At 43.2% G+C, this 16,692-nt stretch overlaps 1 protein-coding gene across 1 annotated transcript; it reads left to right on the forward strand.

Annotated features, from left to right (window-relative positions):
• The first annotated feature begins 3,805 nt into the window (after positions 1–3,805).
• On the forward strand, positions 3,806–15,964 carry casq2 (calsequestrin 2). Its single transcript, XM_079517608.1, has 11 exons — positions 3,806–4,312; positions 8,561–8,645; positions 8,911–9,011; positions 9,142–9,253; positions 10,271–10,344; positions 10,455–10,585; positions 10,688–10,733; positions 10,854–10,908; positions 11,480–11,580; positions 11,793–11,867; positions 15,001–15,964. The coding sequence occupies exons 1-11, from the start codon at positions 4,076–4,078 to the stop codon at positions 15,307–15,309; spliced, it is 1,326 nt and encodes a 441-aa protein (XP_079373734.1). The 5' UTR covers positions 3,806–4,075; the 3' UTR covers positions 15,310–15,964.
• The last annotated feature ends 728 nt before the right edge of the window (positions 15,965–16,692 follow it).

Here is a 16,692-nt window from a genome sequence, read left to right on the forward strand (position 1 = left end):
CTTACGTCATAACGAGTCAGGCGGGGCATACATATAAGTATAACCGCATCACCAATCACCACCTTTTTCACAACGAGTCAGGTGGTCTATAATGCGTGGGCTGTGACACCGAGCTATTTGCTGCTTATGCATTCACCTCATGTGTAAATGTATTAACGCAGTACATGTCGCTGCTGTACCAACTTGCACTCAACATTGTTGTTATTTGTATACAATTTGCATTGTATAAGATTATATTGAAACCCAATCTGGTTCGAGTCCAATGTGAACACGGCGTCAGACAACAGGCTCCCTTGGCTAACGTTGATAAAGAGATGAGGGAAAAGTGGAAAGAGTTCCAGACGGAAAAGTGGAAAGAGTTCCAGACGGAAAGGTGGAAAGAGTTCCAGACACAAAGGGCTACACAACTACGGGATCTAGATGACCAATGCCATGAACTGGAACAGAAGTGCAGAGAGAGACACGATGAGATAATCTCCCTTCTGACTGTTCTCAACGATCAGCTGGATAAAATGGAAGAGCGTCGTAAAATGGAAGCGCGCCATTCTAAAGAAGAGCTGGACAGATTGGTGAAAGAGAAAGATGAGAGAGAAAAGCTATTTATGTTAGCGATGGCTAGAAAGAAGAGCTCGCGGAGAAAATTGCTTAGCCGGAAAACACGTAGAGGAGGCGAGAAGAGCTTGGAAAATAGATTGTTTGTATGGAAAAACAAGAAGAGGATGCTACACAACGTTAAAAAATGTACTGATTTAAAGATAGACAAATGAGTAGACATACAATATCAGCCGCGTAGTTTTTTTTAACCAGCTGTCCTGACTATTATTAGGGGCTGGGCAGTAGGCAGGTAGTCCCTCTTGGATTTGCCTGTCTTCAGGAGGTCTGCCCATTCATGAAAATAAACACAACTTTGCACATAAGTTCAGTCCTAAGGACTGAGGTTAGGGTTGCGACCTAGTTCGGAACTAGAACTGCACTCTGTCGAGTGCCTACTTGCTTGTTGCACACTAGTAGGCCATAAATGGCCTACTAGTGCGCAAGCAGAGTGCGCAAGTACTGTCGACCGCTACAAACTGTCAAATCTCAGCTTCTCTGTGAAAGAACGTTTGAAATATTGAATTATTAGGTTTAGCTATTTGCTACGTACCTAGTTTTTGGAGGTAAAAAAGTAGTATTGGTAAGAGACGGCTTTCGATGGTGACGTATGTCGATCAGTGTCGGGTGGATTAAAGGAAATGCCTCTATGTATATGTAATTTGTAAATTGATTAGCGGTATACTGTGGTTACTTTGTGTATGCCCCGTTTGATGCGTATGTATCGTAGCAGCATATGACGTCAGGGTATAACTGGTATAACTAGCTCTCAATGATGACGTAATAAAGATGTGGATTAAATTGGTTTTCGATGGTTACGTAATGACGATATGTTTTAGTGTCGGGAGGATTAAAAGTAATGCTCCTATGTATACATGTATGTAATCTGACACCACTGCCATATCAAGCACAAGTAGTCATTACGTCATACGCTGGCACGGCGCATACACATCAAACGGCAGCACTGGACAAAAACTATTACTTGCTTGCTCTGCTTGCACAAGTAGTTATGGGAGGTCGAAATGTTACCATGTTATCTAGCTGGATTCTCAGAATTCTGTCTTGATAACTGCATTTTCCTATATGCACTATACTATAGTTGTCTAAAAATCGCAGCTGTGTGTGTGTGTGTGTTTGTGCGCGTGTGTGTGTGTGTCAATCAGGAGTCAAGCACAGTTGTTGACGTAATAAGGGTTGTAAAAGGGATAAGTCAATAAGTCAATAAGGGTTTAAGTCAACTGACTTAAAGAGGTGTGTGTGTGTGTGTGTGTGTGTGTGTGTGTGTGTGTGTGTGTGTGTGTGTGCCCCTATAGCACTCGTGGGCAATGCTGCATACAGCGGGGGGTTCAGACCATAGTTAGGCCTATATTTGGGCAGACCCAGTGATCCGGCCTGCAACTTCCTCAAAATAAACCAAAATTACCCCCACCCCAAATATTAATTATAAAAGGCAGCAGGCTTTGAGGCAAATGAATTGAACTTGATTCCAAATATTGGCAATTAATATAATACAATTTATGTCCATACCAGCATTCCACTGATGCAGGTAACTACGTAGCCTATGTAGGCCCGTACTACACATTTGAGTAGGCCTATATTGTAGGTAAATATTTTGAAATAGTCTTCCTTGTCTCATCAGTGTATGTCTGAAGTGATGGATTATGAAACACTGGCCAGATATAAACTAGAAATGCACTCTGTCGAGCTGCCTACACAAGTAGGCCACACACACACACACACACACACACACACACACACACACACACACACACACACACACACACACACACACACACACACACACACACACACACACACACACACACACACACACACACACACACACACACACACACACACACACACACACACACACACACACACACACAGTAATTCAGCACTATGTCTTTCACTAAGTTTTGGTCCTTCACTCACTTCATCGAAGTCAGTAAGGCCCTCTGGGAATAAATGTTGCCCACAACTGGCCTATAGGCTGCTATAGAACATTTTGTGCAGACGGCCTATTCAATGGTGAATCCAGCTGGTCAGAAATCTTAACCTATTTTAACCTCTCAGATTCAGAACACTGGTCTCCTAGCTGTATCTAGATTAAAATCTAAACCTATAAATCTGCAAATCATCAAAGTCGGGGTGAAACCCTGGTTCCAAAACCGTTAGGAAATGGAAGAAATAACATGAACACAAACTCTTCATTGGTGAAAATTTACAAAACCCAGTCAGTAACAGTGTAACGGAATGGTAAATCAGACTGGTGGTGGTTTCAGGATAATTCAAATAATGTCAGGGGGAGCTGTCAATCACACAAAAGATTGACATTTTCAAATAGTCTACACTGGCCCTAGCAATATTAGTAGACCCCAACTAAGTAAAATAACAATAAGCACACTTTTTGCAGAGTAGCCATTGTGTGTTCACTTCTACTACTTAAAGGACCACTTCACCACTTTTCAATCTTCATGGGCCCGTCCACCAGTGACATCATCGATGCATGGGGAATCCAAGCTAATACAAACTGCAGGCTTTCTAGTCTTGAATAGTTGCCATGCGAAAATGTAAGCCATCGTTCTCACGATAATACAAATCTAGACATTTTTGTAAAAAAGTCCTGCTTAAAAGAATATCTGCCTAACGATGATGTCACTGGTGGATGGGTTTCTGAACTGCCCACAGACCTCCTATGAGACACAGACTGAGTAGAAAAAATTGTGCCATTTTATCATGATCATTAGTGAGGACCAATTATATGAAGATAGGTTGAAAAGTGGTGAAGTGGTCCTTTAACAGAGAGTTATTCCAGTTGCCCTTTGCACACCTGTTGGCAGATTGTCCAGTGAGCTGTCTCTTAAAATACATGAGCAGTTTCCCCTGCAGCAGCAAATTTAAAATGCACTTTGACTCTTGCCCCTGCAGACTTAGACACCCCAAAATATCTGAACCCCTCCAAATCTCTGGCTTAGTCATCTAGTCACCTAGATCCATGCCTAACGGAGCCATTATTGAGAGCATGCTTAAGGATCCCGTAAAATGCTATCAGCCGCTCTCTTGTCCTGTCCCTCTTTCTTGCTCACCTCTTTATTTTTAGCCTCCAAACAACTGGTCTCCTAAAAATGGGCCTGTCTTGCGTGGGTAGGAGGAGAGGGGTGCTGTGCTGCTATGTGTGTGCTATGTACGGTATCCAATCCCCAGTCTTCTACAGGCCTGATAGTCCTCCTCTTTTGCCTTTGTCTCTGCTGGAAAGAGTGTGATACAGGGTCACTGGTTCCTATATGCACATGGTTTGGGATTACCAGGGACATCTCAAGGAGAGCTCACATCAAAGGACCAACGTTTACTGCTGCACTATTTCCTTTTATTTCTCTACTGTTTCAGGGGACGTGGTGACCTTGCCAGCTATACAGTTCTGCATATTGTGACCAAACCATATTCTCTGACTCTCAGGGTGTGTGGATGGTAGTTGTGGACCATGCGCTCCCTGTGGTTGTTCCTGCTCCCTTGCCTGAGTCTTGTGCCTTTGGTCCCTGCCGAGAAGGGCCTGGAGTTCCCCCGCTATGATGGCAAAGACCGCGTTCTGGACATCAGTGACAAGAACTACAAGAAGGCCCTGAAGAAGTACAGCATGCTGTGTTTGCTCTACCATGAGCCCATGCCAGAGAGCAAGGAGCTACAGAAGAAACATCAGATGACCGAGTTGGTGCTAGAGGTAAGACACTGCCAGGGAAGAGGAAGAAGAGAGAGAGCAGGGAAACCACTCCACGAGATGGTGAATGGAGATAATAGCTCAGGGCGGATTGACAGTGTTAAAAAGATATATGAAGAGAAGTAAAAAGGAGAAGGGTAAGCAGGCGTGCTGTGAGTGGGAGAGGCATGAGGAATGGAGGACTTGTAGGGGTGAATAGGTCAACTCAGCCCATCGCCTAGGCTTGTTGTATAACGGAGTTGCTGTACCAGAGCATACAGTAACATCCGAGTCAATGTTCATTTATCTATTTGTAGGATTTGAGTGTACAAGTGTCCATTTGGTTACATTTGTATACCCAGTTAAATGAACACTGAGGGTGTTATTGCAGTACTTTGGCCCCCCACTAGTCAAAAAACCCTCTGATGAGGTCAAAACCCCATATACTTAATATGTGACATAACCCTTTGTAAGAACCGCATATCAATATACAGAATATTCGGCCTGCCATTTAGATGTTCCCACATATATCCTATGCATGTGTATGTCTGTACTGTATGTGTTTCAATTCATGTGGGTCTGTCTGTGTGTACGTACAGTTGCACAGTGAGATACAATTCTGTCAGTTATGGTTATTTCCGCTAGGCTAATTGTGCACCCGAGTCTCACAGAAACGTAGCCCTGTCATGCTTCCCTGGCTCTCCAAGAGTGGCAGAAACAGGCCAGGGGGTCATCTATGTTATGTTGAACTGCACATGAAAAGGATACTGTATTTCTGCCCATTATGTTTGATTATCACTTTTAAGGTCATGGAGATTGAAGTGGTATTGTTGCAGTGGTTCCCAAACCTTTTAGCGTTTGGAGATCTGCTATTTTCACTATGTGTTTTTGTTTTATTACAGTAGATCTATTTTCAAGCCCAAGTATAAAATGCTAAACATGGTAGCTTATGGTAGTCAGATACAATCCTAAGTGACAATTCAGAATCCTGCACCGGGTGAACTGTTCATTCTTTGTCATAGTCTGTGCCGAGTTGCTGCCTGATCTCTAGGATGTAACTTGAGACCTAGTAGTATTCTAACTCTGATAATAGCCGTGTCATTTTACACAGCACAGGTGGGACATATTAGGGGAAACTATAGGCACCACACCACTGTACTCATGTGCAAAGACCAATATGAACTTGACGTGTACTAAAGGTTAACTATACAGTATCTGACTACAATACAGTATAGTGGTCAGACTCGGAAGTGGTTGGTCAAGCAGCTATTTAGTTGCACTTGGTCCATGGCACATTACAGAGACACATGCCTGTGTCCCGTGGGATATTGTTTGTGCCAACACAGTCAGATGTTTAACTTTTTTTTATCCCACAATTTTGTAACCCATTTTTCACCACTGTGTCAAGATGTTTAACTTTTGAATGAAACTGATGCTGGTATATGTCTCACACAGCTGTGGTTGGCAGAAGATCACACACAATCTCACATCCTGTCAGGGGACTGTTTGTCCCTGTCCCTAACACTAGCAACAACTAGTCCAGCTTCACAGCAGTAGTCAGAGCATCCACACACATGTAATCTGTCAGTACTGGCAAATCTAGGCTACATAAAATAAAAATATCACACCCGTGTGAAGTGAGGCGTGCTCTTATCATCATGACGTAACATGTCTATTTGCTCGTCCACATATGGCGGAAATTCTCCATTCATTGTCAATGGGAATTTAATGTTTGTGTAAGACGAAAATCTACACTAATAGGTTAATATAGGAGGGGTTAGCGCCCCTACATTTTTTCCCCTGGATTCCTTGGATCATGTGTAACATCCCATAAGGGCCTCGCCAGATTCTTCCATTTTACATTTTCTTAAAAACACACATTTTGCTACTACTGTCAAACAGAGTTTTAATACCCCATTCTGTTTGCCTTTAATTGCTTTAATCACACCGTGTGAAGTGAGGGCGCTCTTATCATTATACATCATCATACATCATCTCATGTATCACATTAAACCTCTCTTTAATGTTTGTGTTGCCACAAATGTACGTCATATTTGAGGCACATATGACCTAATTTCTCCTTTCATTGTCAATGGAAAATATGAGACGTGTGGGGACAAAAGCAGTATATAGGAGGGGCTAGTGCCCCTCAAACATATGAGGGTGGGGCCTATTTAAAAAAATCACAGTCGTGTGAAGTACATCATACATCATCATACATCACATTCCGTGCTCAGCCAATCAAATCATCACAAAAGTCAGTCCGGCCAATCACTTTTGGCATCTGCCCTTACTTTTATCTTCAATATGTAGCCTACGGTACTTTGCTCAGTCAATCAAATCTATGGGATGATCAGCCAATCACAAGCCAATGTTTGTGTTCACACAAACCCAGAAAGCTGGACATAGAAGGGGCTAGTGCATCTAAAAAAAAACATGTCATGAACACATCCAATCATACCCAAATTAGAGTAGTTTTGCAGCATTTGTATACAAACTATCTCCATGCAACCATAGCTTTGAAATGCCTCTGTTGTGTTAGGGTTGGTCTCCAAATCTCATTTGCTTAATCTAATTCACTGCACAATGGCTATAATGGTATGCTCAGGTTATAAATAGACCACAGCATTTTTGGATGATTATATAACCGTTTCTATGGTGGCCCCTGGGCTGTCCTTTCTCTGGGCTGTGTTATCATGTCAATATTAATTCCACCACCACTAATCCTTTGCTCAGCTAAATGGAATTTGACTGCATGCAGGCATGGGTCTGTGTTGGAGTGCATATAGTACACTATCTATGTATCTGTGTAGTTCATATTGCATTTGATATGCTGTAAGTCGCTCTGGATAAGAGCGTCTGCTAAATTCTGTGTGGAGTTTGCATGTTTTCTGGACCCCGTGTCCCCTAATGTAAGTACCCTATCAAAAAACATGCACGGGGCGCCTGATTGAGGGGAAAGGCACTGGTTGGAATAACGTGTTCCTTCCACGTGCTACGTCCAACCAGGGAAACTCCCCCCTGTCAGGTGAAAAGAAGCAACTTGGACTCCTCATGCATAGAAGGAAGCATGAGGTCAGTCCGCTGCCTCCCCCAGGTTGGCAGAGGAAGTGTAACCTGACTCCGCCAGATTGTGGCAGAGCAGGAGGAGGAACTCACTGCTGCCACCAGCTGGCGGAGTCAGGTTAGTAGTGCCCAGGATTACATTAGATTGACACTAAAAAATGGGTTGCAAAATCATGGGATAACATTTGTGAAAAACAAAAAAAAGAGCGTTAGCTATTACTTCCCTTGCTTCCAAAGTTGTAGTAGGTACTCTCATTTCATTAATCTTGAAAAATCAAGGCCATTATCTGCACAGTAATTTAGAGCTAATTCAGATATTTCACAAACACAACCTCTCTTCACAAGTAATATTAACCCTATACTGATCAGTAGGTCTACTGTAGTTTACAGTATGACTCTGTTCAATCATCATTATTTTGCCCTCTCATTGTTTCTCATCATTGTCTCCACCAGGCCGAAGGCATGGGGAGAGAGTATGTTTTGCACTCCGTCCGTGTGTGTGCACGTGTGTGGGAGTCCGTGTGTGAGTCCGTGTCGTGTGTCCATGTGTCCGTCTGTGTACAGCTAATTTCCGTTAACCAGGTGACTGTGTGTGTGTGTGTCACCGTTAACCAGGTCGATGCCAAATTTTGCACACACACTCCCTGGATGCCAACGATGAACATCTGCCCTACATTTTCCAGAACGGCCTGTTATAGCATCACCAGGAAGCTGACTTTTGAAAAACACATTTATGGATATTACTCCTCCAGATTCTGTCCAAAAATCCCGCAAATCGTTACACAGTATCTCTACAGTCATGTGTTCAAGTCGGATCTGTCCGATATTTCATATTCCATCCTAATTGGCTAACATTGGCTTTGCAGTATTGGCCTGTTTTGAACCAAAAGCTTCAAATCATGAACGCAGTGTGCAATTCACGTGAAAACTTTCACAGACTTTCCTACTAGGCTGAGGAATATATCCCACCCTTTTCACATTGGCCTGTTATAGCACCATCAACAGGTGGCACTACACATTTTTGGAACAAAATGCCTCAAATCATCCAATTGCCATCCAAGGCATAAGAAGAAATGGCACTCTTTTCACATTGGCCTATTATAGGCCACTACCTGACCTGCCCTGGTGGAGACCTGTTCCGCGAGGGGCACTTTTTCTAGTTTTCTCATCATTTAGTCTTTGATGATATTTTCTTTCTTTCTTCAGATAACTGCCCAGGTAATGGAGGAGAAAGACATTGGATTTGGAATGGTTGACTCTCATAAAGACGCCAAGGTGGCCAAGAAACTTGGTAAGTGAAGTATTACAGCTTTGTGTCAAGCAAACTGACTGATTCAGGAGTCCCGAGACCGGTGATGCTAGACTACACTCTCACATCGCATCAGGTGGAAGAAAAAATGACCATTTAGGGCCTGGGCCGGCCGAGCTGTCCAGGCACCTGGGCTGGTAATCCAGTTTGACAGCGTGTCGCAGATTCGAGTCTGCTTAAACTACATGATGTTACCTGCCTATACTTCAATAATTTTTACACTATTTCCCCCCGGCCTATACTGTAGGTCTGGAGGAGGAGGGCAGTGTTTACGTGTTCAAGGCCGACCGAGTGATCGAGTTTGACGGGCTGCTGTCTGCTGACACCCTGGTGGAGTTCCTACTAGATGTAAGTGGAGTGATTGTAGGCCGCCTGCTTCTACTAATCAACACACTAGCATTCGGTGCCAGTCACGAGCCAAGTGTTCTGCCCTCCTCTCACCTTCTCTTTTGACGTGTCGCTGTATGTTTGTCTCTAGCTGTTGGAAGAACCAGTGGAGGTGATAGGGAATGCTGCGGAGCTGAGGGCCTTTGATAGGATGGAGGAGGACATCCGCCTCATTGGCTACTTCAAGAGCGAAGACTCTGAGCGTGAGTGTGTGAGGCTGTTAGGATGAGTGAGCTGTGAGTGTGTGACGATAATACAAGTGAAATGGTGCATGAGCTTGATTTATCCTTAGCACACCAGTATTGTGCATAATGAGCTTGTAGATCTGCTATTTATGCAATATGACACAGGCAGGGGTGGATTAACCCTTCGTGGTGGCCGATGCTACAAACCCGCTGTCCGTTTTGTCAGCGAGCGGTGCAGGGTTGGAAATTTGACCCTGCACTTCCGCATATCACCGTTTTAGCGCTCCTTCAGCAGCCTTCGCTTCTACATTTTGCTGCTCTCACAGCTTTTTCTTTTCACTTTCTCCTTGCCGTTTGGTGCCCCCCCAAGGTTGGTGCCCTGTGCTGCAGCACCTAAAGTCCTTCCATTAAGCCGGCCCTGGACACAGGCTTCACGCCTGTGACCAAGTATAAATCAAGCCTATGTGCATGTGCTGCCTTGAATGTAACGGGTTTATGATACTTAGTATATCTGTGATGGGGTCTTCAAGGTGAATATCCTTCATTTTATCTCATCTCCAGTGATTTACAGTTCCATTTTTACCACAGCTTTACATGCAGCTGCCGGTGCCTGTTTTACACGAAGAACTCACTGAAGTGCAAATTGCCTCTGACTAACTGTGGGAGCATGAACCAGGGAGCAGAGTTCAGCTATTTCAGTTCCCTGATGTGTCTTTGACATCTCTCCTGAGGCTAGAACAAGCACGTACTGAATGATGTGTGTAATAATACTATAGCAAAAATAATAAAAATAATACAAAATTTGTGATATGATCATAAATAAATAGTAGTAATAATTATTGTATAAATGTGTGCACAACTGATTTGTTGTTTAAGTTTATGGACTTTTAATAGCAGATCTACAAGCTCACAACGCATCGCAGTGTTTGTTTAGAGCCTAAATAAATTCCAGGCTTGATTCTATAGGCTTAAAATAATGATAAATATTTTGGGAAATCACTATCCTAATACTTTCCTCTCCTCTTTCATCCTCAGACTACCTTGCTTTCAAAGAAGCAGCAGAGCAGTTTCAGCCCTACATTAAGTTTTTTGCCACATTTGAGAAGTCTGTAAGTAGTAAGACATGCTCTTTCACAAAGAAATAAAATAAAGATTCATGAAACAGCATCCAACCTTGAGTGGGACACAACTTTGCCTTGAGCTGTCTTCGACCTTGCAGGTGGCCAAGGAGCTGACACTGAAGATGAATGAGGTGGATTTCTATGAACCCTTCATGGAGGAGCCCGTAACCATCCCAGGCAAGCCACACTCAGAAGAGCAACTTGTGGAATTCATCAACAAGCACAGAAGGTTAATTGTTGTTGCTTTTCCTCTAATGTGGATTTAGGCGTAGCCTACAGTCTGAATGTAACAGCTACGTTGTTGTTAATATTATCTTCCCTGTGTTATCAGACCAACCCTGAGAAAGCTGCGAGCTGAGGATATGTTTGAAACATGGGTGAGCGAGGACCTCTTGTCTTGACTGCACATACAATTAAAGACAGATTGATGAAATAATATACTAAAAAGAAAGGATTTCTATTTGACATTTTGTGACATGCCATGATGTCTTTCTCAGGAGGACGACGTGGAGGGGATCCACATTGTTGCTTTTGCAGAAGAGGAGGACGCTGGTGAGCCCATTGGCAACGTCATGATAAAACATAAAACCATTACCATGTGTTTGACAAGGCCAGATGGATGCATGAACCCATAGAAATGTTTTGGTCTAGACCGCTTGTTCTCAACATGAGGTCCAGGGACCTCTGTAACTCAGAGAGCATACAAATGTAACCAAATGATTATTATGGGTACATTTGGATTTTACAGTGTAGATTGGGTCCCAGAGATATTTTTTTTTTAAATGAACTAACTAAATGAAAATACTGGAACCCAAATCTATACACTGTAAACTCTGCTCCAAGGAAGGCTGAGGCCGAAACGTGTTAATAAATAGAAGAAATGTGCATCTGAGCCAGTCTTGCAATCTTTATTTTGGAGGGACACTTTTTCCAATTTTGTGGTATTTCAACTACACTGTAAACTCCTCAGTACTTAAGAGTTACATATACTTGTGAGGATCTATTTGGACACCTGGTTGTCCCCCGACCCAATGTTTAGAACCAGTGGTCTGCAGACACCATGGAGTAGAGTTCTGCAAGACTTACATTGTTTGTCCCATCATGTGGTGTTGATTTCTTGCAGATGGTTTTGAGTTCCTGGAGATCTTGAAGGAGGTAGCCAGAGACAACACCCATCTCCCTGACCTCAGCATTGTCTGGATCGACCCTGATGACTTCCCACTGGTGAGACAGACACACGGAGAGAGGGGAAACCATAGAAATATACAGTCATCAATGTAAAGTAAAATCCTCTGTGTGTTCATTCAACTCTGAGAGTCTGAGTTACAAGTGGATAAAAATAACACAGAGGATTTGACTGTGACTATACCACCCTCAACATATTTCATTTAGTGGTCTATTTCTTTCTAATATGCTGTTCTTGCTGCCCCCCTCAGCTGATTCCATACTGGGAGAAGACATTTAAGGTGGACCTGTTCAGACCTCAGATCGGAGTTGTCAATGTTACAGACGTAAGTCCCAGACCGGCGAGCCAAGTAAAACCAATGGCAATCAGACTATAGCATATTGGATCTTCCCTGTTATTTAACAATAGTGCCCACTTGAAAATCTTGCAAGTGTTCTGTCCACTTCACTAGTAAGAGACCACACCTCTACTTTAGTTTGACAATTTATTGAAACAAAATGAATGTGGAATGGAATAAGGAACCCAAGGTTAGAGCGAGACTCAGGGTCTTGAGAGCTGACGGCCATCGTTGCTCTACTCGGGGAGCGGTCGGTCGTCTCTGCTCCTTCACTGCATGCCCGCCTGGATTTACTAGAGAAATAGAGACAGAACAAAGAAGAACAAGAATCGAGGAGGAAGGAGGAGGTTGGGGTGGAGGAGGATGATACATTTTAAAGCAATGAATAGCAGAAACAGCCAATCTTATCTACATGCACAGTACTCACGACCCATGTTTTCGAACATAAACATCAAATCTGACAACACTCTCATCACTGACAACCTTGATGTGGCCAACTACTTGAATATCTTCTTTACAAACATATCAACAACTCTGGTTAACAAACTGCCCTCCCACTCTGGGCTCTTTGGTGTAGAGCACATTACAACCTTCTACAAAAACCTAGGTGTTTGTAAAGACGATTTTAAACTAGTTATGGTAACAACTGATGAGGTAATTAAGAAACTGAGTGCCCTCCAACCCCACAAGGCCACAGGACATGACAACATTCCCTCCAAATTTCTCAGAGACTCAGCCATCTCTATAGCTCCAATCATCACTCACATAGTAAACCTCTCCATCAAACAGGGACAGGTCCCCCAAGATTTCAAACTGGCCAAAGTAACCCCCTTGCACAAGAAAGGGAGTAAATTAGACCCCGGCAACTACCGCCCTATTTCTATTCTTAGTTCCATCTCGAAAGTGATGGAAAAAATAGTCTATGAACAGGTTGAAAAGTATCTTGCCACTAATAAATTATTGTACGAGTTCCAATCTGGCTTCAGAACATCCCACTCCACTGACACATGCCTCCTCTATTTGAGCGACCACATCAAACAAGAGGTGGACGCTGGCAAATACTGCGGCATGGTCATGCTGGACCTCCAAAAGGCTTTTGACACCGTGAACCACTCCATACTGGTTAACAAGCTAAAAGCAATTGGTTTCGATAGCACATCAGTGAGCTGGATGCAATCCTACCTGGAGGGGAGAGAACAGATGGTGGAAGTGAACGGAACACTGTCCCCCCCCCTCCCAGTGAGCTGTGGCGTTCCACAAGGAAGCATACTAGGGCCTCTACTGTTCCTAATATATGTAAACGACATGACTTCAGCCTGTGACTGCAACTTGTTCCTGTTCGCAGATGACTCAGCACTGCTGGTCTCGGACAGGGACAAACTGCAGGTTGAAAATGCCCTCAGCTCTGAACTCGGTAGAATCTGCACCTGGCTCGCTGATAACAAACTATCTTTACACCTGGGAAAAACTGAATCCATTCTCTTTGGCTCTATTAGTAATCTCAGCAAGGCAAATGGCTTCTTGGTTAGAGTGGGTGACAATGTTATCACACGTAAAGATGAAATTACCTACCTAGGTTCCATCCTGGAGGCTAATCTTTCCGGTGATAAAATGGCCACCAACGTAATCAAAAAAGTCAACCATAGAACAAGATTCCTCTACAGGATCTCCTCACTGGTCAACAAAAACACCTTGAAGACCTTAACAGGAGCCCTTGTACAGGGTTTCTTTGACTATGCATGCACCTCCTGGTACCACAGCACCTCAAAGGCCCTTAAAACCAGGCTCCAGACTTCCCAAAACAAACTGGTCAGGCTCCTACTTGATCTAGCCCCCCGAACCCACCTCACCCCTGCCCACTTCGACAGGCTGGAATGGCTTAGGGTCGACGACAGAGTACAGCATCTTGCAATGGGTCTGGTCCACAAGATTCGATACACCACCAAGATACCCATGTACCTGTCTAGATACTTCCTTAATGTTAACGAAGTCCACACCCACAACACCAGAGGGAGTGCAACGAACCATGTACAACCCAGATTCGGCACAAACAAGGGACTAAATTCTTTTCGCTCCTATGCCACTAAAATGTGGAACGCCCTACCAACTGTCATTAAGACATGCGAATCCCTTGACTCTTTCAAAACCGCTCTCAAAGGGCACCTACGGACGGCTGCAATTCGAAACTGGCCCCTGTAAAATCGGAATCCCTCAAACACGAACGCAATGACAACACAAGAGACGGTCGCGGCCACACAGCCAACTCAAGGTATGGCCACTGAGCCAACTTGGGGACCCAACGCAAGGACAACACAAGAGATGGTCACGGCCACACAGCCAACTCAAGGTACGGCCACGGAGCCGACTTGGGGACCCAACGCAGCTCCTCCAAGGAAAACAAACAATTTAACGGAGCTGAACGTGAATCCCCCCCCCCGCCCCCCCCTTTTTTTTCCCCTCACTGTATATTTTTCTTTTCCCTTTTTACCTCCTTTTTGATGAATTCTTTTTTGATGAATTCCTGTTCTGTCTATAGAAGTGTCTATTTGTACGTCTCTAAATGTTTTGATGATTTGAACATGGTGGACCCTGTTGGAAACAAGTGTAATGCTTAATTGGGTCGTCCACTCACAGTTAACAGCCTTTGTATTGAGTTTGTGCTTGAAATGTACTGTAATTCTGCAAACTGTTAATAAATTCTTCAATCAATCAATCAATGGTCTGTTGTGAAGCAGAACAAACAAGCCGGTCGAGAGATTGCAGGTGTATTTATTCTGTGGTGATTGCAACAAGGATTGTCTGTGGTGAGTGGAGGCAGGTGTAGTGGATACGGATGATTGTGAATGGGGATTGGCTAATGAGTGAGGGCAAGTGTGGTAACGATTGAGAACGGGGAGTGGCCTAGAACTAACATAGTATACTTTAGGTTCTTATCAGTATCACAATAATAACTCATTTTTAAACGTTTTAAAGATAAAATATAATGACATTCTTTTACACAATTAAAAAAATATATTAATGTTATATTATCAATACAATCTCTGTGTTTTGCCAATTATTTGGTGGCCCATTTGCAATCCACAGGTTGGGAATTGCTGATATAACTCTTCTTCATATGCAGGCTGACAGTGTGTGGATGGTGATGGACGATGAGGAAGACATGCCTACTGCTCAGGAGCTGCAGGCCTGGGTTGCTGATGTTCTCTCTGGCAAAGTCAACACTGAGGATGACGATGATGATGACGATGATGATGATGACGATGACGATGATGATGACGATGATGACAAAGTTGATGATGACGAGGATGATGATAACAATGACGATGATGATGGTGGTGATGGCGATGACGACGGCGATGATGATGATGATGACGACGACGACGATGACGACGATGATGATGATGATGATGATGACGACGATGATGAATAATTCATAAACAGTGAATTGTAAATCTACTATCATTGACTTCTTTCTTGTCACACTTGATGTTATCAGAGTGAGTGATTTCCAGTTGAACAGACCTGGATTCAGCCATGCAGCAAGGTCGTCACATGCCACACCGCCACAGTGGCTTACACTTTTACGTTTCAGAACAATCTCTATGGGATTTGTATTGAATGGTGTGTATTCTGCACACAGTAAAAGTCTACTTGGGACATAATATATAAGATATATTTTATCAAATAATATATATAAAAAAACGAATTGAATAGAGTAATATTTTAGTCAACATGAGTCATGGACCAGATTTCATACCACACTGTAAATGACTGTATGAAGATAAATGGGTGTTTACAAGGAAAAGGTACAGGGAAAATATATTATGTCAGCATTGCACATCAAAGTCAAGTCAAATATTTCTGTTTCTGAATAAAATTGCCGGCGATTAAGCCAATATAACATAGGCTACTATCTCAGGTCCTTTAAATGAGCCATGAACATTAGAGAGAACTTTACCCCAACTAACAAGTCAACTAGTACTTTAACAAAAATTGCACTTTCTATCATAATCTTCACGTATTCCCCCCCCCCCAAAAGCTGAAAGATTAAAGCATAATTCATGTTGATGTGTAACCTTCAAATCCAATAAACAAATCTGATGGTCTTTGTGTGTCCTTTTGTTGTTGTATTGCAGCTTCGATTCAGGTAATGAAGTTTGCAGGTTGTTTTTGCTTAGAGAATCCTTATGTTCTGCCCCAGCGGTCACAGCTTTGAAAACATGTCATTTGCTGGCAATCTCCATTTTCCACAGCATGACTACAGTAAACCCATCTCTCGCTCATTTATCCTTCTCCATCTTTTAGGGGTTTATTTCTCAGCTGAATCAATAGAGCCAGGAGGAGCAGCTGCACTGGGAGATAATAATCACCATTACACTGTTAGAAAGGTGCTGGAAAGCTCATTTGAATGCTAATTCGTCAAGTTTTCAATTCCTCTATTTCGTTCCTATTCCTCTAACCTTGCATTCCACTGTGCTGTCCATTTTCATCATGGACTTTGTAAGTCGCTCTGGATAAGAACATCTGCTAAATGCCTAAATTGTAAATGTAATTGACTTATGTCACTGTCCATGTAGTTTGAAGGGGGTGAATGCATTGTGGCAGGAGGGGGCCAGGTGTTCCTAATAATGTGGTCCAGGTTTGGGGGAAGGGGCCTCCATGAAGCTCACTGTCCCGCTCTGCCAAGCAAAGACCTGAGATAGTCTGCACTCTGCACTGAGTGATATCAGATGACACGCACCAACCTAGCATTATACACAGGAAAATGCTCAGTATTCATTTAACTCAGTGGTAAGGGTCCATTTGTGTCCAT

This window comes from Electrona antarctica (genome assembly GCF_951216825.1).
Source record: "Electrona antarctica genome assembly, chromosome: 13".
In the NCBI taxonomy this organism is placed as follows: domain Eukaryota; kingdom Metazoa; phylum Chordata; class Actinopteri; order Myctophiformes; family Myctophidae; genus Electrona; species Electrona antarctica.

Coding starts and splice junctions, on each gene's coding strand:
- casq2 (XM_079517608.1), top strand. CDS start 4,076: ATGCGCTCCCTGTGGTTGTTCCTGCTCCCTTGCCTGAGTCTTGTGCCT. Junction 9,012..9,141: donor TGGTGGAGTTCCTACTAGAT/GTAAGTGGAGTG, acceptor GTTTGTCTCTAG/CTGTTGGAAGAACCAGTGGA. Junction 10,734..10,853: donor AGGATATGTTTGAAACATGG/GTGAGCGAGGAC, acceptor TGTCTTTCTCAG/GAGGACGACGTGGAGGGGAT.